Genomic DNA, 22,564 nt, shown 5'->3' on the forward strand with positions numbered 1-22,564 from the left:
GAGCCGTGGTGCCTGTTCTCTAGAGTCAGACAGTGATGGGGTAGGAATAGGGGACGGGGCTTCTTCCTGTCTGCTGATGGGAGGACCTGTCCATACTGATGGCCTCTCTGCAGCTGCCCCTTCCACCCCCAGGCCAGGCACATGTCCCCCTCACCCCCATGGCATTTTCCTCTACTATCCCACCCACCCTTGCAGGGGATCCCTTGCAAGAGAAAGGCCTGAGTCAGTGAGCTGGGATTTTAATTCCATAGCAAAAGTTGATTTCTTCTTCATTCCGTCCATGGACCTTCCCCCCAGTTCTTCCTGTCTCTGTCTCCCATTGGTTTGAAGTGTTAGACTGTAGTCCCTGGTGTGTACATAATGTACATAGAATCAGAAGAAAGAAACTTGATATTGAAGTGTTTGAAATATGGAACTGTAATAACTTCTAGGTATTCGAAACCCATGATTTCTGTGCCATTTTCTGTAAAGATACAAGTAAGAATAAAATTGATGTAAAAACGGCGGAGGAGGGATCCAGGAGTCCTCTGTGGTGAGCATCGTGTGTGTTTGTGTGTATGGGTAGCATAAAAAGTAAATCCATGAAGTCATGTTTAGGTCAAAATTACTAGATTCCTATTTTAAAATTATTCCAACTGGAGAGGCACAGTGGTCTGCCTTTCTCCACTAAGCTGATGTCACTATTTGTCACTGCAATATGGAACCCACTTCCATTACAGGCATAACTGAGATATCCCAGCCAGTGAGCCCCTAAGTTATTACCTGTGACTCCTTCCTGCTCCCCACACAACAAATTACATTGACCTTTCCCTCTGGTCCTTACTTATAAACAACCCTAGTTCCTTCGCATCTCAGGTGAAGCCCACAGCCCACCTTGGCCCCCGAGAGTACTGACGCCCTGCCTTTTGTGTACACATGTGCACTCGACTATCTCACCTACAACTCAAACACAGCAACAAATGGAAAAGGCAAAGTCATCTGGAACCGAAAGTCAGATAAACCTATGCTAAATCCCTGGGAAAGAGGAGAATAAACAAGAGAAACAGCATAAGGGAGACCCCTGAGATCGCTTGAGGACAGCTGCGCCCCGCTGACTTGATGATGTGTTGGGTGGAATCACAGGATGAAAGAGCAGATGGAATGGACTTACACAGCTTATAGTTGAGCTTTTGGCTCAAGAAATCTCATAAGGTTGTTTCCAATTGGCTCAGATATGGAACTCGTTGTCAGAAGAGGTTTTTCTGGCAGCCGGTCATGAAACGAGAATGACAGGGGATCAGTGGTCCCTGTACCCCAGACTGGGCCCAGGTACAACTCTCCTGGACCCAGAGCCTGGGGGATACACGTGGGAGATCTCCGACTTCTATGTGCTGAAGGGAAAGGCCCAAGAGCCTGCCTTCAAGTTCTGCCCACACAGTGCTCCCCCAGGCCACCCCTGAGCATGTTGGGTCCCTGCAGGACTCACTGTCACCCCCGGCTCTAGGAATGCCTTGCGCTCACCCTGCTCACTCCCAACACTCCAGCAAATGAACAGCCTCTCATCTTTCATGTCCCTTCCTACCTGGAGCCTTCCTGACTCTCCAGGCAGAGTCTATACCCTCTGTTCTCTCATAGAGCACATGACACATTCCTCCATTTCTGCACTCTATGCATTGTGTTGTAACTTTTTATTTACAAGTTTATCTTCCCCACAAGACTGATTTCTTCAAGGGTGGCGATGGTATCTTATTCATCTTTTATCCCCAGGACCCATCAAAGGGTCACTCAAGCCACTGTTGAATGAATAAAGGAATGAATGTTCTTTCTCTAACTCATCCATTTATTTAACAATTTCAAACATTTATTGAGCATCTACTGTGTACCAGGTAGTGGGGCAAGGCACTGGGGACAGAGTGGTGAGCACAGCAGTCCTATTTGGGGAAGTAAGATACAAAATTGCAAGCGTCCTAAGGCCTCAGAGGCTCTAGATGAGGGACCGTGGAAGCATATCCACGGGACTTGGGTCAAGGTGTTTAACCTCTGAGCCTCTCCTGTGTTCTAAATTGAAATATTAACCCTGGGTCCTTCAGTCTCGTACTGTTGAGAGGAAGAAGCAAGGACAATGGCAAAGGTACCACATGAGCAGGAGAGAAAGGTGGCCACACCATGCGGCCTCCTCGAGCTGGGGGGCCGGCTGGGGGGAGAGGGGCTGGCAGCTGCCCCGCCCTCAGTTAGATCTTGGGGGACAAGTGGGACACTCAGAGGCTTGGGAGCTGCCAGAAATCCTCCTGGATGATCAACCCAGGGGATTTACCCCGGGAAGAGGCATGCAGCTCTCTGCAAAGGGACATACACATAGGCCTCCGGGCAATCAACGAGGGGAGAGGCTGTGATGCCACAAGGGAAAAACAGGACAGGGAAGGAAGGGCCTGAACAGCCGGGGCCCTAGGGTGCAGAACTAAGAGAAACCCTGCTAGGTGCTGACGGCACCCCAGGCGGGCCTTCTGCCGGAGGATCCTGTGGAGAATGAAAGGGAGATTTTATTCCAGGCTCCGCAGGCCCCACGGGCTGCCGATAGAGGGCTGCGTACACCAAGAATAGGCAGAGAGTGATAAAAGGACATGAGGGACTGATTTTTAAAATCAATTAATTAATTAATTGATTGATTTTTGGCTGCGTTGGGCTCCGTTGCTGTGCGCGGACTTTCTCTAGTTGTAGCGAGCAGGGGCTACTCTTCGCTGAGGTGCGCAGGCTTTTCATTGCGGTGGCTTCTCTTGTTGCGGAGCACGGGCTCTAGGAACGTGGGCTTCAGTAGTTGTGGCACGTGGGCTCAGTAGCTGTGGCTCGCGGGCTCTACAGCGCAGGCTCAGTAGTTGTGGCGCACGGGCTTAGTTGCTCCGCGGCATGTGCGATCTTACCGGACCAGGGCTCAAACCCGTGTCCCCTGCATTGGCAAGCGGATTCTTAACCACTGCGCCCCCAGGGAAGTCCATCCAGGGCAGTTTTTACCTTCCCAGAAGTAGAAACAAATGATGAAAAGCCAATTCCGGGCTCAGCCAACAAAGCTTTGCAGTTGAGATGATGACACAAGAATTAAATAGATGGATACATTTAGGAACAGGAGAATATTAAGTGCTGAGCTGAATGGCAACAGATACAGGAGCGTGTTTGGAGGACAAGAGCGTCCTCTAACAAGAATGCCTCCCTGGGCTTCCCTGGTGGCGCAGTGGTTGAGAGTCCGCCTGCGATACAGGGGACACGGGTTCGTGCCCCGGTCCAGGAAGATCCCACATGCCGCGGAGCGGCTGGGCCCGTAAGCCACGGCCGCTGAGCCTGAGCGTCTGGAGCCTGTGCTCCACAACGGGAGAGGTCGCAACAGTGAGAGGCCCGCGTACTGCAAAAAAAAAAAAAAAATGTTAAGAGTGCCTCCCTCTGCTCCTTCATATGTTTGTCTTCCGCAGTGCCTTCTGTTCAGATGTCAGTCCACCTGTGGTTTCCATGCAAGAGGAGCAAGAGCCCAGGAAGCGGGGGCAGGCAGCGCAAAAGGTGGGAACAGACTCAGGAGCCAGGCAGATTGCCCTCCTTCATCTGGGGACCACTCCTGTCTGAGCGCAAGGCTCCATCGCCCAGACATGACAGTTCCTGATGAGAAGAGTGCAACCTGAAAATAGGGAGAACATCAAAGTGGATCTGGAAGACCTGCTTTTAGGTGCAGACTCCGCTACTTTCTTAACTTCCTCAAGCAGCGGTACATTCATCGACACGACTGCAACCGTGACAGTTCCTCACAGGGATGCCGTGAAGAGCCAAGGAGATGGTGAGATGGTTTGCACTAAACTCTATTTCTTCTTGAGTCAGTTTTATTAAGTTTTTGCTGTTATTTAAAAAAATTTCCCACCTTCTGCTAACTTCTTGAGTTGAACACATCTCATTCATTTTTAAAAATTGAAGTAGAATTAATTTACAATGTTGTGTATCTCATTCATTTTTTTTTATTTTTAATTTATTTTTATTTTTGGCTGCGTTGGGTCTTCATTTCTGTGCGCGGGCTTTCTCTAGTTGTGGCGAATGGGGGGTACTCTTGATTGTAGTGCGCGGGCTTCTCATTGCGGTGGCTTCTTTTGTTGTGGAGCATGGGCTCTAGGCATGCAGACTTCAGTAGTTGCGGCACGTGGGCTCAGTAGTTGCAGCTTGCGGGGTCTGGAGCGCAGGCTCAGTAGTTGTGGCACACAGGCTTAGTAGCTCCGTGGCATGTGGGATCTTCTGGACCAGGGCTCAAACCCGTGTCCCCTGCATTGGCAGGCAGATTCTTAACCACTGCGCCACCAGGGAAGTCCTGTTCAAATATTTTATATTGCTCCTCTTTTCTGTTTTACTTAGTGACAGTGAATATTAAAAACCTTCCACTCTGGTTGTGGAATTGCCAGTTCTCCCTGAAATTCTACTTTCTGTTTTTGCATTTGCTGACTCATGGTATATTATCTGCCTGTGCATTTTGTAAGTTAATTTGACAAGCTTCTCTTTTTCTGTGAAAATACTTGGGTTCCTTAACTGTTCTTTCCATTCCTCACCATGGGCCTGGTCTTCTGTCCCTGCCTGGGCATTTAACATGCAACTTCCTAGTCTACAGTCACCTGCTGCCCCCACACCCTGTCACTGTTGTGGCTCTCACACCTGGGATTTCTCCTTCTGGCTTCCTAGTTCAGTCATGCATTAAACTTGTCTTTGTTGTATTTTATTCATCTCTAGGTGCTCTTTTTAAAAAAATTTTAATTAATTAATTAATTTGTTGGCTGCATTGGGCCTTCGTTTCTGCGTGTGGGCTTTCTCTAGTTGTGGTGAGCGGAGGGCTACTCTTCATTGCAGTGCACGGGCTTCTAATTGTGGTGGCTTCTCTTATTGTGGAGCACTAGCTCTAGGCATGCGGGCTTCAGTAGTTGTGGCACATGGGCTCAGTAGTTGTGGCTCGCAGGCTCTGGAGTGCAGGCTCAGCAGTTGTGGCACACGGGCTTAGTTGCTCCACGGCATGTGGGATCTTCCTGGACCAGGGCTCAAATCCATGTCCCCTGCATTGGCAGGCGGATTCTTAACCACTGCACCACCAAAGAATTCCCAATCTCTATGTGTTCTTAATCAGAATTGTTTCACAAGTCTAGTCCACCATTTTCCCAGAAGTTCTTTGTAAACTGTAAAGGGCTGTAAAATGTGAATAAAATGATCACCTCTCAAGCCATTGGCTTTTGCGCATCCTTCCCCACTGTTAGTGGTCCCTGCCCCACCTGGTTCCCCATTGGGATACTTCCCCCAATCCTGGCATCGGGTTACCTGCTTGCACTTGTTTCACTTGGTTCTTGTCAACCCCCTCCAACCACTGGCACCTTCCTCTCCATTTCTGTCCTCTTTATCCAGAAATGTCAAGCAAGCAGAGAAAGAGGGAATAATATGTGATATGTGCTTGGTTAGGCAGAGAACCATGGACACTTTAAATGGATTTTCTTCCAGTCTTTTGTTCTAGCTGGTTGCAGTTATGGCTAGAAGAATGAAGTTCTCCACAGGGAGTGCAGGCCATATATTTGGTAGTCAGGTAGCAGTGGGAAGGACTTACTCTTTTACTAGTTACTTCTTTTTTAACTGTTAATTTTGAATTGTTAATTGTGATTTTTAAATTTGAAAATGAAGAGTTGAGCTCATTGACTTATTCTCTCTCTCTCTCTCTCTCTCTCTCTCTCTATATATATATATATATATATACACACATACATATATATGTAGTGCATTTTTTTCTAAATCATTTGAGACCAGCTTGAAGACATGATGACATATAACTCCTTAATACTTCAGTATTTATTTTTTTTAAATGAGGATACTCTCCCACGTAACCACTACACAACCAATCAAATCAAGAAATTGACACTGATTCAGTACTTCCATCTAATCCTGAGAGTTATGTTTTATTCAGTATCCTTACTGAGGACTACAGCCCAGGAGACAGATAGCTCTGAGGAACTGTTGCAAAGAGGTAAGGGAGGAGCCAGGATATATAGGAGTTTTTGCAGAACAAACAAACAAACAAACACGTAGTTGAACATCAAAAGATTACTGCTAATCACAAAAACAGACATCTCAAGTTAATGATTTTAGCCATTTTCTATGTATGGAAAGAGTCTGGGCTCATTGAAATTATTCCTTTGATATGCATCTTAACTCTCTAGGGCCAGTATCTTGTTTTTCTCCGTTCTGAATTCCCCTTAGGACGCATCATGGGGTGGAGGTGGAGGGGAGGCTGCAGTGGTGGATGGCTTGACGGTGGGCAACATTCTTTGTCCACAGAGTTTCCTCTTGGTCATAAATTCGACAAAGGTTTGGGAGGCATTTCATGACCAATTTGTCCCAATGACCTAGGCTCATTCCTAGATCAGGTGGGAATTCTGTTGATAGGCTACTTAATGTGCTAATTTTTCTTTTTTTATAAATTTATTTATTATTTATTTTTGGCTGTGTTGGGTCTTCGCTGCTGCACGCGGGCCCCCTCCAGTTGAGGGGAGCAGGGGCCACTCCCTGCTGCGGTGTGTGGGCCCCTCACCATGGTGGCCTCTCCTGCTATGGAGCACGGGCACCAGGCACTCAAGCTTCAGCAATTGTGGTATGTGGGCTCAGTAGCTGTGGTACTCAGGCTCAGTAGTTGTGGCACACGGGCCCAGCCACCCTGCGGCATGTGGGATCTTCTCGGACCAGGGCTCGAACCCGTGTCCCCTCAATTGGCAGGCGGATTCTTAACCATTGTGCCACCAGGGAAGTCCCTAATGTGCTAATTTTTGAATTAGTCCCTGTTGATAACCTAAAATTCTCTGGATCACCTGTCTTAGTAGTCTACTACGATCCAGGAAATGTTTTTCCCTTGCTCCTTTTTCCTGTATCTAGAGATCTAGCATTGCATTATTACAATTATTATATATAGAGTTATATATATGATCAACTGCCTCAAGACGTTTAGCCATCATTAATTTTGCCAGAGCCCTGGTTATACATTGGGTAATGTAAGAAAAAACAGTCTTATAAAATAGACAGGGGAATTCCCTGGTAGTCCAGTGGTTAGGACTCCATGTTTCCACTGCAGGGGGCACAGGTTCGATCCCTCATCAGGGAACTAAGATCCCGCAAGAAGCGCGGTGTGGCCAAAAAATAATAATAATAAAATAAATAAATAAATAAAATTAAATAGGATATAAGGATACAAGTAATTCAGCTAGTAACAGTAATCAAGTCATAGTACGGCAGAGAGAGGCACAAGGTATAAATAATTTGAAAACAACGAGAGAGAACACATTTAAACAATAATTAGCATAGCTAGTTGTAATCTGGTCTCAATAAGCTATTAAGTCCACATGGGGGCCAGCTGGAGAAGCCAAATCCTGGAGGGATCAGGTAGAAAGAAAAATGTTGCATCTTCGTTTACAAAGGTATACTTTATCAACTTGTTGTAGGTCATAGTGTAAGAGGAAAGGTTTTCTGGAAAATGAAGCTTAAAAGCCAGTATGTTTCAGAAAAAAATCATAAAATTATAAATCATATTTATCAGTTAATTCAACCCCATGTTCTTGTTGATCTGGATGAAGGCATAAAGTTTTCTGTCAGAGTTTTGTAATTTCTTACGCAGTTCAGTGGTATGACCTAAAAGTCATCAGAAACTTATATTTGTCAAAAAGTCCTTTTTATGAATCTTCTTAAAGATCTTCATTTTATAAAAGCATCAGAGTAAAGCAATGATTGTCTATAAACGACAAAAGACTTAAAATGGCATGGTTACAAAGCAATTAACAAGTAATTTGGATATTTCTGTGACATACAACACTTTTATATAATAACTAGAATTATGACTGATAACATTATACCAGGACATATTAGATTTTTAGGAATTCCATATAAATTTTGGAATATCTGTATTAATGGCATTTACTCATACAATATAACCTAAAAAGGTTAGGGCCACGTATTTGACAATGTTTCCCATGTAATTTAACTTACCAAATAAACCTAATTAGTTTAATATCTCTCTTCAGGATGTTTTGAGGGTCTTTTGAAGCATCCCATAGGTGGCTAGAGAGCAAAAGAACTTTATTTAGAATTTGACTTGGGGAAGTTCGTCAAAGATATCAAAAGTTTTTATTTATTTATTTATTTGGCCACACCATGCGGCATGCGGGAGCTTAGTTCCCCGACCAGGGTTCGAACGCATGCCCCCTGCAGTGGAAGTGCGTTCAGAGTCTTAAACACTGGACCACCAGGGAAGTCCCTCAAAAGGTTTTAAAACACTTAGTCAAATAGGATCCTTGGTCACTGTGAAACAATACTTGTTCATTCAACCAACGTGACAATAAAAGATTTTTAAGGAAAATACAGATCATTTAGAAGGCAAAGAAACTTACAATCTATTATCAAAAGTAGCTCAACATTTCAAGAAAACTTTGTTCTCTTTTTTTTTAAACATTTTGTCTTTTTTTTTTTAAGATTTATTTTATTTATTTATTTTTGCCTGCGTTGGGTCTTCATTGCTGCGCGCGGGCTTTCTCTAGTTGCGGCGAGTGGGGGTTCCTCTTTTCGTTGCAGTGCACGGGCTTCTCACTGCAGTGGCTTCTCTTGTTGCAGAGCACAGGCTCTGGGCACACGGCCTTCAGTAGTTGTGGCACCTGGGCTCAGTGGTTGTGGTTCATGGGCTCTAGAGCGCAGGCTCAGCAGTTGTGCTGCACGGGCTTAGTTGCTCTGCAACATGTGGGATCTTCCCGGACCAGGGCTCAAACCCGTGTCCCCTGCACTGGCAGGTGGATTCTTAACCACTGCGCCACCAGGGAAGCCCAAAACTTTGTTCTCTTAATACAGAGAGAAAACCAAGCTCTAGTCCTGCACCAGCCCACTCTCAATAACAAAATTAATTTACCTAATTCAATTCAATTCCAATCCCAGCCTGACCATGCACAAAATTATTTCCTCAGGGTTCCCTTTCTACAAACCTTCTACAACTTTCTGTATCTATATTAGTTTAGCCCTTATTTTTCTTTCCCATTTAAAAATAACCAGCTTTGGGACAAAATCACTTTCTTTCCCCTTAACAAAATGCATTTCCATTCCTCATACCTTCTTTTGCTGAAAACACACATCCTACTTTCCTTGCATACTAAAATGTTTCCCTTATTATCCCAGTAGCTTTAGTTATATATATTACAATTTTAACCCTTAAAAATCTCAATCTCGGGCTTACCTGGTGGTGCAGTGGTTAAGAATCCACCTGCCAATGCAAGGGACACGGGTTCGAGCCCTGGTCCGGGAAGATCCCACATGCCATGGAGCAACTAAGCCCATGCGCCACAACTACTGAGCCTGCGCTCTAGAGCCTGCGTGCCACAATTACTGAAGCCCGTGCACCTAGAGCCCATGCTCCGCAACAAGAGAAGCCACCGCAATGAGAAGCCCGCGCACCACAACAAAGAGTAGCCCCCGCTCGCCTCAACTAGACAAAGCCTGTGCGAGCAGCGAAGACCCAACACAGCCAAAAATAAATAAAATAGGGCTTCCCTGGTGGCGCAGCGGTTGAGAGTCCACCTGCCGATGCAGGGGATGTGGGTTCGTGCCCTGGTCTGGGAAGATCCCACATGCCGCGGAGGTGCTAGGCCCGTGAGCCATGGCCGCTGAGCCTGCACGTCCGGAGCCTGTGCTCCGCAACGGGAGAGGTCACAACGGTGAGAGGCCCGCATACTGCAAAAAAAAAAAAAAGAAAAGAAAAAGAAACAACAGTGCAGAGGACTTCTCTGGTGGTCCAGTGGCTAAGACTCCACGCTCCCAATGCAGTGGTCCTGGGTTCAATCCCTGGTCAGGGAACTAGATCCCACATGCTGCAGCTAAGATCCCGCATGCCACACTAAAAAAAAAAAAAAATCCTGCATGCCACAAGGAAGGTCCCACATGCTGCAACTAAGGTCCAGTGCAGCTAAATAAATAAATATTAAAAATAAATTAATTAATTAAATAAAAAAGAAACAATAGTGTAGAAATTAAAGCAGGATCCTGAGTCCTCCTCAAGGGATATATATAACAATATCTTTGAGTTCTTCTACAGGAACTAAGGCCCCCACCCAGGTGGAGGATGGTAACTTCAGGCTGAGCACAAGATTCCTGGAACATTGCCCTGTTACCTCACTACACACCAATCAGAAGAAAGTCACACACACCCTGCAGCACTCACCCCAAATTTTGCCTATAAAAATTTTTCCCTGATAATTCTAGTTATTACTTTAAAATGTATATCTCAGAAATAACTAAATTTCAAAAAAAAAAACAAAACTTTTCCCTGAAAGCCATCAAGTAGTTTTGGGTTTTGAGCACAAGCTACCTGTTCTCCTTGCTTGACCCTGCAATAAACCTTTCTCTGCTCCAAACTCCGTGATGTTTTCATGTGTTTGGTCTCATTCTGTGTTGGACACATTAACTTGCATTTGGCAACAAAGTCCACTCTGGATCCCTTTGCTGGTTGCCCAAACTGGCAACTGAAAAGAAAAAGCACGACTTAATAGTTGAGAGAAGTGTTTTATTCGGAACTTTACTGAGGACTATAGACCAGGAGACAGCCTCTCAGATAGCTGTGGAACTCTTCAAAAGAAGTAAGGAAAGAGCCAGGATATAAAGGTGTTTTGCTTAAAAGAGAAAAGAAAAAAAAATGTAGTCAAACGTCAAGATTACTTCTAATCTCATAAAACAGACATCTCAGGTTAATGATTTTAGTGACTTTCTATGTATGGGAAGATGCAAGAGCCTGTGCTCATTGAAATTATTCCTTTGATATGCATCTTAACTATCGAGGGCCAGTATCTTATTTTGCTCCATCCTGAATTCTCTCAGGGTGCACTGTCGGGGTCAGCTGCAGTGGTGAATAGCTTGATGGTGGGTAATATTTGTTGTTTACTGAAATGGCAGACAACATTCTTTGTCCACGTGATCATTCCAATAATGTCCTTTATAAGTGGTGGATCCAGTCCAGAACCACACTTTTTTTTTGGCTGCATCGGCATGTGGGATCTTTTCATTGCCGTGCGTGGGCTCCAGAGCACGCAGGCTCAATAGTTGCAGCACGAGGGCTTAGTTGCCCTGTGGCATGTGCGATCTTAGTTCCCCAACCAGGGATCGAACTGTCCCTTGCATTGGAAGGCAGATTCTTAATGACTGGACCACCAGGGAAGTCCCCAGAACCACACATTGGATTTAGTTGCTAAATCTCTGCAGTGTCTTCAATTGGGAACAGCCCTCAGTCTTTCCTGGCCTTGCTTGACCTTGATATTTTTGAAGATTTCAGGATAGTTTCTTTATAGAATGTCCTTAATTTGAGTTTTTCTGGTATTTCCTCATGATTAGGTTGTATAACCTGAATTTAATCATAAGGAAATATCAGACATAGACTCACCAAAGCCCCATCCCAGCTCTGCTTGTGCCCCCGCCCCCTTCACCTGAGAGCGGGGGGTGGGGGTCCCAGAACAGGAGGTGTGGTGGGCAACCTGCTTACGAGTCTGCCTTGAACCTTAGTTGTGCGTGCTCAGCGGCACATGAGACTAGGGCAGGCTGCTCCCCTGCCCTTCAGGTACCCAGTGTCATTGGGAAGATGTGACCACACGCTGTGTACAGAGAGTAAGGCAGCACCTCAGCACACAAGCTACAGGTTGAGATGCCATGAGTGCCCTGGGAGTGTTTCCTGAAAACTGGGTTCGCCTCTCGGTAGGTGTCAAATCAAAACACACAACCAAGCCAAAGCACAGGAGAGGGAAGGGTTTATTACTTGCAGCAAGTAAGAACACCAGGGAACCTTTCCCAAAGCAGTGTCTCCTAAAACAGCAAAACTGGGGAAATTTCAAGCTAAGGGAACATGCATATTCATGAAAAGCCTTGGGTGGTCGACAGAGTCCGAGCTTTAGTTGAAGTCAGGAGGGTCAGAAAAGGTCAACATCATTCATCAGGTTCCAGTTGATCTGGTGGTTGAGAACTTCAGGCTAATCTTTACTACTGAAATAGAACCGGGCGTCTTTACAACTGATATGCTATCTTTGCTAGTGTTACTTTTCTTGCCTGATAACAGTCATTTGTTTCTGCATTAAAAAAAATATTTTTATTGAAGTATAGTTGATTTACAATGTTGTTAGTTTCAGGTGTACAGCAAAGTGATTCAGTTTAATATCTGTCCATCTCTATCTATAACTATCATCTATTATCTATCATCTATCTATCTAATCTATCTCTTCCTTTTCAGATTCTTTTCCATTGTAGGTTATTAAATGTCTCTGCATTCTTTTGTTTCCTTACGATTATTAATTACTGAGACCTGCTCAAGGGCAGGCATAGTGGTCAGGCTTAGATCACAGGACGGCTTAGGCCAAAAATGGCTTTTCTTATGTCAAGAACGCCATGCCTGGTTCTTTCTCCAGGGACCCCCCTACCCTATCTGGTTACAGGAAGACTGGGGCAAGAGGACAGACTCCACGTGTTTTCTCATCCATTAGATATCTATGGAGCCCCTACTATGTGCCAACTCTGTGTAATGAACAGAGCAGACACAACCCCTCCCTGCCCTCGTGGAGTTAACATTCCAGTGGGCGGGGCCCAGGGAAGACAGACAGAGAAGTATGTCAGGCTTTCCTGAAGAAGGGGAGAGTTGGTCAATCATTTATTGAGAGCACCCTATGACCGAGGCTCTTTGCTAGCTCCCTGCTTGGTGACAAGGCCTGCTATTGCCAGGATGGCCAGAGCGGGGTTGGGGATGGGATGGGGCAGGTCTTTGGAAGGGCAGGGCCAGGTGTAGGAACCCAGATCCCTGCAAAGGTGCCGTAGGAGGCAGTGTGGAAGGAAAGGCCAGGGCTCTGACTCTGCTACCTGCCCTCCTACCTGAGTTCCATCCCCTCCATCTTAGGCACCTGGCTGGACAGTATTCAGAGGATTCCTGTCAGCCTCTAGACTTGCCCTGCATGAAGCAGCTGGTGGCCTTTGTGTATCATCTCAACCCGGCCAACTCGGACCTGGAGTGCTGTGCCCAACTTGTCCAGAGCCAGCTCCAGTGCCAGCTGTAACACCAAATCCACAGCTAGAGATGGCTCTGGCACCAGCTCCAGCTGTAGACGTATAGCCAGAGCCAACTCTAGAGCTAGAACAAGCTCCAATACCAGCTCTAGAGCTAGAGTCAGCTGCAATGTCAGCTCCAAAGCTAGAGCCTGCACCAGCTCCAGGACAAGCGTCGGCCCTAGCACCCGTCCTAGTTCTAGCTCCAGAGCTAAAAACAGCTGTGGCACCTACTCCAACACCAGCTCTAGAGCCAGTGCCAGTGCCAGCTCCAGAGCAAGACGCATTACCAGCTCTAGCACCTGCCCCCAACTAGAGCCATATTGAGTGTCAGCTCCAGAGCTAGAGCATCTCCTGCATCAGAGCCAGAGCCAGAACCAGCTCTAGGACTAGAGCCAGCTCCAGAGTTATAGCCAGTACCAGCACTAGCTCTAGCACAAGGTCCAGAGACAGAGCCAATGATAGCGCCATTGGCATGTCCAGAGCCAGCGCCAGCTCCAGCCCCAGCTCTAATAGCAAAGCCAGAGCTAGGGCCAGCTATAGGGCCAGAGCTAGTTCAGAGGTACAGCCAATTCCTAGACCAGCTCTCACACCAGTTGTGGGGCCACATCCAGCTGTAGCTCCAGCTCCAGCACCAGTGCCAGTTACAGATGTAGAGCCAGTGCTAGCTGCCAGCTCTAACACCAGAGCCAAAGCTAGAACCAGCTCTAAGGTTCCCATTAGCTAATTGAACATATTTAAGACAGTTGATTTACAGCCTTTGTCTAGAAAGTCCAACGTTTGGGCATCCTCAGGGATGGTTTCTGTCCATTTTTTCCCCTTTGAATGGACCACAATCCTGTTTCTTTGTATGATTTTTGTTGTTGTTGTTGAAAACTGAACATTTGAATATTATAATATGGTAACTCTGGAAATCAGTTTCTCTCCCTTCCCCAGAGTTTACTGTTTTTGATTATTGCAAACTGCAGTCATCTGTTTGATAACTTTCCCAAACTATTTTTGTAAAGACTGTCATCCTTGTCATGTGTGTTCATTTGAAGTCTCTGTTCAACTAGCATTTTCACAGAGATTTCCTTGAACACCAGGAGCTAACAGGAAACAAACACCCCATCTCTTCCAGTCTTTACAGACTGGCTCTTTTCCAGCCACTCCTTTAGCACTTAGCCAGGCAGTTTAAAACTCTGCCTTAGCCTTTATTTCCCGCTTGAACCAAGCCCAGTGACCTGCCCGAGGTGAAAGCTTAGGGTCTTCTCAGGTCTTTTCCAAACATGCATCCTGTCCTAGCCATGCATGTGGCTTTCTAAATTCTGTAGTACACAGGGTCACTTTAGAATACCCCAATTTCCCAAAGAGACTCCCCAGTATTTCTTCCCAGGCTTTAGGTGGTCCTGTTGTATGTCTTAAGCATAATCTTTGCTTCAGGTGGCTGCAGGATTTTGTTCACCTTACAAAGGTGTTTGTTTTTGTTTTTTGGTGTTTGGGGGTTTTTTTGGCCATGCCACACAGCATGTGGGATCTTAGTTCCCTGACCAGGGACAGAATCCACGCCCCCTGCAGCGGAAGTACGGAATCTTAACAACTGGACTGCCAGTGAAGTCCCCCACCTTACAAAGTTTTTTGAGCAATGCCTACTATTTTTCTGCCCTGAGTGAGTTCCAAGTCAGGCAAGACAGAGAAGAGCACCTGTCAGTCTTTCTAGCCCCTGATAGGTTAGAACAAACAGTAATTTGTGAATAAGGTCTGCTCTGCGTTCTCTGGAACCAGGGACTGGGGTCCCATACTGAGAACATGGGCTGCTTTCTTCAAGACTGCCACCAAGCTGGTGAAGAGATGAGGCAAGGCAAGTAAAAACACCACACAGCTTTCCTACCTACCATATGGAAGTTGTCTTGATGCAGTCTTCGCTATAAATCTATGACTGTTGTCCAGTTCAGACAAAGTTGGCTCTGCCAAGTTTCTGCTTGTTTTTCAACGTTCCTTTTGAGGGATGGGTGTTTGGAACTGCCTGCTTCTCTATTTTGCTCTCTCCTGCTAGTGTCCTTTGATGCACAAAAGTTTTAATTTGATGAAGTCCGATGTATCCATTTTTCTTGTCGCTTGTGCTTTTGGCATCATATTTAAGAAACCATTGTCAAATTCAAGAAGTTCTGCCCTATGTTTTCTTCTAAGAGTGGTTTAGTTTAGCTATAAAATTTAGTTCTTTGATCCATTTTTAGTTAATTTTTGTATCTGGTGTGTGAGGTAAGGGTCCACTTGCATTCTTTTGCATACGGATTTCAAGTTTTCCAGCACTATTTGTTGAAGACACTATCCCCACTGAATGGTCCTGGCACCCTTGACAAAAATCATTTGACTTAGATATATGGGTTTATTTCTGGAATCTCAATTCTATTCCACAGAACTTTATGTTAGTCTATTTTTATGTTAGTACTACTACACCGTTTTGATTACCGACTTTGAAGTAAATTTTGAAATCTGGAAGTGTGAGTCCTTCACCTTTGTTCTTCTTTTTCAAGACTGTTTTGCCTATTTGTGATCCCTTGTAATTCCATACAAATTATAGGATCAGGTTTTCAATTTCTGCAAAAAAAAAAAAAAGCCATTGGAATTTTGATAGGGGTTACATTTAATCTGTGAACCAGTATTTCGTTAGGAAATACTGCCATTTTATCAACATTAAGTCTTCCAGTGACTTCCCTGGTGGTCCAGTGGTAAAGAATCTGCTTTCCAATGCAGGGGACGTGGGTTCGATCTGTGGTCTGGGGAACTAAGACTAAGACCCCACATGCCGTGGGGCAACTAAGCCCACACGCCACAACTACTGAGCTCACGCACCTCAATAAGAGAACCCGCGTGCTGTAAACTACACAGCCCATGCGCTCTGGAGCCCAAGCACCACAACTGGAGAGAAAAAAAGAAAAAAACCCTGCACACCACAACTAGAGAGAAACCTGCACACGGACATAGCCAAATAAATAAATAAAATATTAAAAAAATAAATACATAAATAAAGAAGTCTGCAAAATATCTAAAATAAAGTTTTCCAATCCATGAACATGGGATGTCTATTTATTTAGGTCTTTAATTTCTTTCAGCAATGTTTTGTATTTTCAGAGTATAAGTCTTGCACTGCCTGGGTGAATTTTATTCTTTCTGATGTTATTGTAAATATTGATAGAATTGTTTTCTTAATTCCCTTTTGCTTTGTCTATTGCTAGTATATAGAAATACAATTGATTTTTGCATGTATCCTGCACCTTTGTTGACTTTGTTATACTTTGTGTTTTTTGTCTTTTTTCTTTAGGATTTTCTAGATATATGATCATGTCTTCTGCAAATAGTTTTATTTCCTCCTTTCCAATTTTGATGCCTTTTCTTTTTCTTGACTAACTGCTCTGGCCAGAACCTCCAGTACAATGTTGAATAAAATTTGTAAAAGCAGTCATCCTTGTCTTGTTCCTGATCTTAGTGGGAAAGCTTTCAGTCTTTTACCGAGTATGATGTAGGATTTTTTATATGTCTTTTTAGAAAATTTCTTTTTAGAAAATTCCCTTTCCTTCTAGCCTGTTTATTGAGTGCTTTTATCATAAAAGGGGGTTGGATTTTATCAAATACTTTTTCTGCACCAATAGAGGTGATCATGTGGCTTCTCCCCTTCATTCTACTGTGGTGTTTTATGTTGATTTTCATATGAACTACCCTTGCATTCCTGGGCTAAATCTCACTTGATCATGATGTATAATGCTTTCAATATACTGCTGGATTTTGTCCACTAGTATTTTGTTGAGAATATTTACATCTATATTCATAAAGGGTATTTGTCTTCAGTTTTCTTGTGATGTCTTTATATGGCTTTGGTGCAGGGCAATGATGACCTAATAGAATGAGTTAGGAAGTGTTCCCTCTGCTTCTATTTTCTGGAATATTTTGAGAAGGATTGATATGAAACATTCTTTAAATGTTTGGTAGAATTCACTAGTGAAGCCACCTGGCCCTCAGATTATTGGGGAGGGAGGGAGGATTATTGGCTGGGAGGTTTTTGATTACTGATTCAATCACTGTTATAGAACCATTCAGATTTTGTTTCTCCTTGAGTCAGTCTTGGTAGTTTGTGCACTTCCAGGAATGCATGGGAACAAGGCTCTCAGCTGGACCAGCTTGGCCCATCTCTGATGACAGAGGCCAATGGGCTCGAGGAGAGGGATGGGAGTGCAGCCTTGCAGGCCCAGTATTTTGGACTTTAATGCAGGGCACAGCTAATTTGCATTTTTAAGGTCCTTCAGGCTGCTTTGTGGAGGATGTGGGGGGTTGGGAGAAGCAGCAGGGAGACCAGGGACAAGGCTGCCACAGTTGTCTGGGTGGACTTGGTGGTGGCCTCGGGGGAGGGCAGAGGTGGGCTTCAGATATATTTTGGAAGCAGAACCCATGGGATGTAGTGATGGATTGGATATGGGGAAGGAGGTCTGGAGGGTCTCAGGTCTCTAGCCTGAGCTCAGGGTGGACAGTGGAAGTGTCATTCCCTGAGATGGGCAAGATGAATGCAGCAGGTAGGGACGGTTCAGAGGCTGAGGAGTTCTGTTTTGAACTTGAGATTCCTAAGCAAGTCATTTCAGGTCCTGGAGCTCAGACTCTTCAAGTGGGGTAAAAAGGAAAGAAAAGGAAGCATCTTCCTTGCAGGGTTCTTAAGAGAATGTGGCAGGAGCTGGGCTTCCCTTAAGCATGCAAGCTCTGTACAAATCTCTCCGCCAGTTCAAGACTGAGACTTGCCTTTGTTTCCCCCTTCACTCCCTCGTGGGCTGGCAGTTCTGGGCCTGGGGTCAGGGTCTGATAGCATGTTAGGTAAGTCTCTGCCCTGTCTTTGGATTTTCCCAGGGAAACCTTCCCCAGAGGCATCTGACCCTCAGAACCCTTAACTACTTACAGATGGGCAAATCCACTGGCCAGTTATCCAGCCTCACCCTGCCAGAGGCTTGAGGACAGTGTTCCCCAGCACATGTCCCCTGCCTGATGCCTGTCCACACTTTACCCTACTTCCTGGTAGGACAGTCTCTGCAGCTCCCCAGTCCAGGGCTCCCTTTCAGCTGGCTTGTTCTCCAGGCACCAGTTCTCCTGACAACTCCCTGTGCCTCCAGGGGTTCCTTCCTGGCCCAGGGTTTAGCCCAGGGCCACCCATCATTCTGACACCTAGACAGGATGTCAGAAGGAAATAGCACCAACAAGACAATGTTTCTGGAAAGGCAGTCATTACAGAGGGCAGCTGGCATTGCTCTTCTTTGGCTTCCTGGGAGACTGTCCTGGATGCAGAACACAGAGCACAGCTCCCTGTGGGCTGTGGCAGAACAGAGACTAGTTATTCTCCACCCCAGAATGACTGGGGTGGTACACAAGTTGATATGGTAGGTAAGCGGACACTTGATGGAGATAACAAAAGGTTGCTTTTCTGCCTTGTCCCATGGCTCCAGGACTCCTCAGAAGAGTGATGAGAGGGATATAAGGACAACATTTCTATGTATCATCCACGTGGGTCTGTGTAGATTCCTGGGTGGCAGAACAAGACTTAAGTTTGGGAAATTATTTGCCTCGCTCATTTTAAAACACTTAAAATGAACATTTTGGTCCTTGTCATCCACTGAGGACACATAACCTGACTTCTCCTCATGCAGGTTTGTATCGATTCACCTAAAACTCTCGAGTAGCCACCATCTCTGAGATGAATGATGGATAAGGGTACAGTCTGCCTCTAAGAACAGCCTTCTCTTGGCAGAGTTTCTGCAAGGGAGGACACTGAGTATTTGAGTATTAAGAACAGAAACAGCACTGGGAACATGTCTGAGGCAGAGGAAATGGCAAGTGCAAAGACTCTGAGTTAGGAACAAACTTGGTCTCTATAATAATCTGCAGCAGCAGCACTTGTGAAAAAGGCTTAGGAGTTGAAGGAGCTTGTGAGTCTGAAGCAAGTCAGTGAGGCAATGCTATCACCAAAAAGGCCGAGGGGAGCTTCAGCTATATTGATGAAAGTACAGAAATTAAGCCAGAGAGGGAGTCTTTCCATACCCGAACCCCACAATTTAAAACATGCCCAAGGGGTGGGAGTCAGGGGGATCCTGAGGGAGATACGTTTCCCCTTGGCCTAAGGAAGAGCTTTCCTCAGAGGGGTCTGAGGATGGATGGCCCCCAATGCTAGAGGTGTCTGAACAGAGGCCAGAAGAGCACCTGGCAGGATATGGTTGGGAGATTCAAGTATGGGAAGGCTCGTGAAGCAGATGCCGACCTTGACGGTCCCTTTCAGCCCCATGAGAAGGGCTGCCACGAGGCTTCCCGATGCTGACATCCTGTAGGTCCCTAAGGAGGCTTCACCGGAGACTGGACACACCATCAGACCTGGTCAGGTGCCCACCCCAGAGTTCTCTCAGCTCGGCACCTGGACACACTGCTTTAGCAACCGTATGGGGCAGAGCTGAGAATAGGCTTGAGGCCTCCATGCCAGCCACACCATGGAGGGAGGGGGTTAGACATGTTATCCAGGGCAACATCTCCCCAAGTCTGGAGCTCCACCCCGCATCTAGGATCATTTTCAGTGGTATCAAGAGACATTAAAGAACCTCGTCTTAGAGAAAATCACTTCCCTTGCGGTTCCCATTCCATTTCCCCAAATCTATTAAGAAGATTCTCAGTTGGGTGCTAGTATGTCTAACTCCTCTGTAACACCCCTAACCTCCCTTTGTACAGAGAGCCAGCCTCAGGTGTAGAGTCTTTGCAGGTGCAGTACACAGCTGCCATTTCATAACATTATTTGTATTAATTTTTACAGTTACTTTCTATTTATATCAAGTGTAAACTTTCCTTTAAAAATGCATTTAGGGGGTTTCTCTGCTGACGCAGTGGTTAAGAATCTGCCTGCCAATGCAGGGGACATGGGCTCGAGCCCTGGTCCAGGGAAGATCCCACATACAACGGAGCACTAAACCCGTGAGCCACAACTACTGAAGCCCGCGTACCTAGAGCCCATGCTCCGCAACAAGAGAAGCCACTACAGTGAGACGCCTGCGCACCACAACGAAGAGTAGCCCCGGCTCACCACAACTAGAGAAAGCTCGCGCACAGCAATGAAGACCCAACGCAGCCAAAAATAAATAAATTAATAAATTTATATTTTAAAAAATGCATTTAAGTAATGAATTAACTTAAAAATATTACGGGATTTATTTTCATCTGGGTTAAGAAAAGCTGAAGGGCCCTCGAGGTTAGTGGCTGAGGGACAACTGGCAATGGGTAAGTGGGAGATGCCAGTGAAGTGAAGAACCTACGGGCAGAAGGTTCCAACACAGTGGAGAGTGCTGCTCCCACCCCCCCAGGCTCTCAAAGACAAGCCCGGAGAGTCAATTAAGAAGATTATCTTAGGGACTTCCTTGGCAGTCCAGTGGTTAAGACTCCATGCTTTCACTGCAGGGGGCACGGGTTTGATCCCTGGTTGGGGAACTAAGATCTCACATCCTGCATGGATCCCGCATCCCGCATGGTGTGGCCAAAAAAAAAAAAAAAAAAAAAAGATCATCTTATGATGAAGAAGAAAGAAAAAAGGGGAAAGCTGCAAGTTTAAAAACATGTTTATCTTTTCTTTTAAAAAAAGTTATAAAATTTAAATAGTTGATTAAAGTTAAAAATCTACTGTTGCAAAATTGATGTATTCTAAAAGATTCCTGGATCTCTTGACTCCAAGTCCGATACACTCTCCATTTTGACCCTGCATTTCTTATAGATCCCACACTTTCAGGTTTTCTTTAGAAAACACGATCTGAGGTCACATATGAAGTAATCAGCACGTCAAGTGTACGAAGCTCTGGCTGAGGCAGCAGGAGGCACCCTGGCAGGATGAGGGTCCTGCGGAGGGCCACACGTGGGCTGAGTCCACTGCTGCTGGTGCTACCCACATGGGACCTGTGAGGCAAACCTGGAGCTCCTTCCTTGCCCCATCAGCCTTCCTGGTCTCTCCTGGGGACTCGACCTCCTGGGCTTGGCTCTCCTGCCGGTGGCCAGCCTTGGCTTCATTCCACTTTGATTCTGGTCAGCTCCCACCTTCCTTCTCCACAGAGTTTCAGAACCAAGGAGTGAAACTACAAGAGACCACCACCACGCGGAGATCAGGCTGCCCCGGCTGTGACAGATTCCCTGCCCTCTCTGCCATCCCCACTCTCCATTTTGAGGGGGCTCTGGCCCCGGCCAGGCCCAGCCTTGGCATTCTTTCTCCTCCTCAGGCCATCCTGCGGGCACAGGTACCTTCTCAAGGCTGCGCCGATGGCCCACGCTGACGAACGTCATGCCCAGCTGCTGGCCGATGCGGTAGAGCTCGCTCTCCACCTCCTCGGTCAGGGCACTGGTGGCTTCATCAAGCACTGAGGACAGAACTCAGTGGGAAGAGATGAAGTCCTGCCCCAGACCCACCTCTGCTGCTCCTCCAACCCACACCCACCTTCGCTGGGACCTGGTGGGAGGCTGAAAGCTGTTCTGGCTTACAGGGGCCCTGCCTTAGGGAGAGCGTGGGCCAGAGGAGCAGAGGGCTAGGCTCCATCTGGGAAGCCTTCTGTCAGCTGCAGGACAAAATCCCTCAGCTTCCTACCCTATCCCTAATCCACCAGCCACTGCCTAGGACCACTCAATCCAGGGAATCCTAGTTCCCCCAAGGATGTCAGTCCTTAGAAAAGTTCACACCTCTGCCAGGCACAGCAGAGGGATGCCCATTCACTGATGGCAGAGCCTGACGGCCATAACATGAGAAGCCCTCTCAAGGCTGGCTCCAGCTGCCGCACTGGCACAGAGGTTAAGAACTGGCAGTTCAACATATACCTGAGGATGCCAAGCACTGCTACCTCATGGGCAGAGCCCTGCCATCCTCTCCTGCAGGGACAGAGATACCTGGCCAGGCACAGGTGTGCTCTCCTACCCATACCAATGCCTCTCCAGGTGCACACGAACACACACTGCTATACCTGTGAGCGCAAACGTTGCCTGGCTAGCATGTGTACCTACAGGGCGAACCTCACCTGCATACTTCGGCTGCAGGTAGAAGAGCCGGGCAAAGGAGAGCCTCTGCATCTCTCCTGGGGACAGAACATCATACCTGAGAAAGGGGAACGAGAGAGGCCCACTGGAGGAAGGAGGCTGTAGCTTGGCTTTTGCACAGAATGGTCTGGGCAGGAAGAGGCTCCCAGCGCAGACAGGCTGCCCCAGGACGGATGGATGTCACCCCCTTTCCACCACAGCCCCGCTGCCTACACAAGGCAAGGCCAAAATTCTGTACCACGGACATGAACCAGGTCCCCAGCAGCCCAGCAAACCCCTAGAATTTGGGGTCAGAAGTCACTTCATCCCTTGCCCAGGCCTCTGGGACCCACTGTCTTTGGGGGAGCTGGCTCTGGAGCACCCCAACCTCCTTCTTACCAGTTCCAATCGACCTGCTGGTCCAGACCCTCTGTCCTTGCCACCAAGCTGGACTGTA

At 46.4% G+C, this 22,564-nt stretch overlaps 1 protein-coding gene across 7 annotated transcripts in view; it reads right to left on the reverse strand.

The window, feature by feature from the left end:
* Positions 1 to 10,544: 10,544 nt before the first annotated feature.
* ABCD4 (ATP binding cassette subfamily D member 4) overlaps positions 10,545 to 22,564 on the reverse strand; it is a 28,529-nt gene continuing 16,509 nt past the window's right edge. For 4 of the 7 annotated variants that reach the window (XM_060295047.2, XM_030831710.3, XM_060295050.2 and 1 more), the window contains 4 exons: positions 22,507 to 22,559; positions 22,110 to 22,186; positions 21,346 to 21,461; positions 20,203 to 21,182 (listed from right to left, as the gene is read on the reverse strand). In XM_060295047.2, coding sequence (XP_060151030.1) covers positions 21,114 to 21,182; positions 21,346 to 21,461; positions 22,110 to 22,186; positions 22,507 to 22,559 — 315 coding nt within the window. In that variant the 3' untranslated portion in view covers positions 20,203 to 21,113. Of the gene's footprint in view, positions 10,665 to 11,772; positions 15,649 to 20,202; positions 21,183 to 21,345; positions 21,462 to 22,109; positions 22,187 to 22,506; positions 22,560 to 22,564 lie in introns of those variants that run through there. The other 3 variants (XR_009563166.1, XM_060295048.1, XM_060295049.1) reach the window with 3 other exon arrangements.

This window comes from Globicephala melas, chromosome 2, assembly GCF_963455315.2.
Source record: "Globicephala melas chromosome 2, mGloMel1.2, whole genome shotgun sequence".
NCBI lineage: Eukaryota > Metazoa > Chordata > Mammalia > Artiodactyla > Delphinidae > Globicephala > Globicephala melas.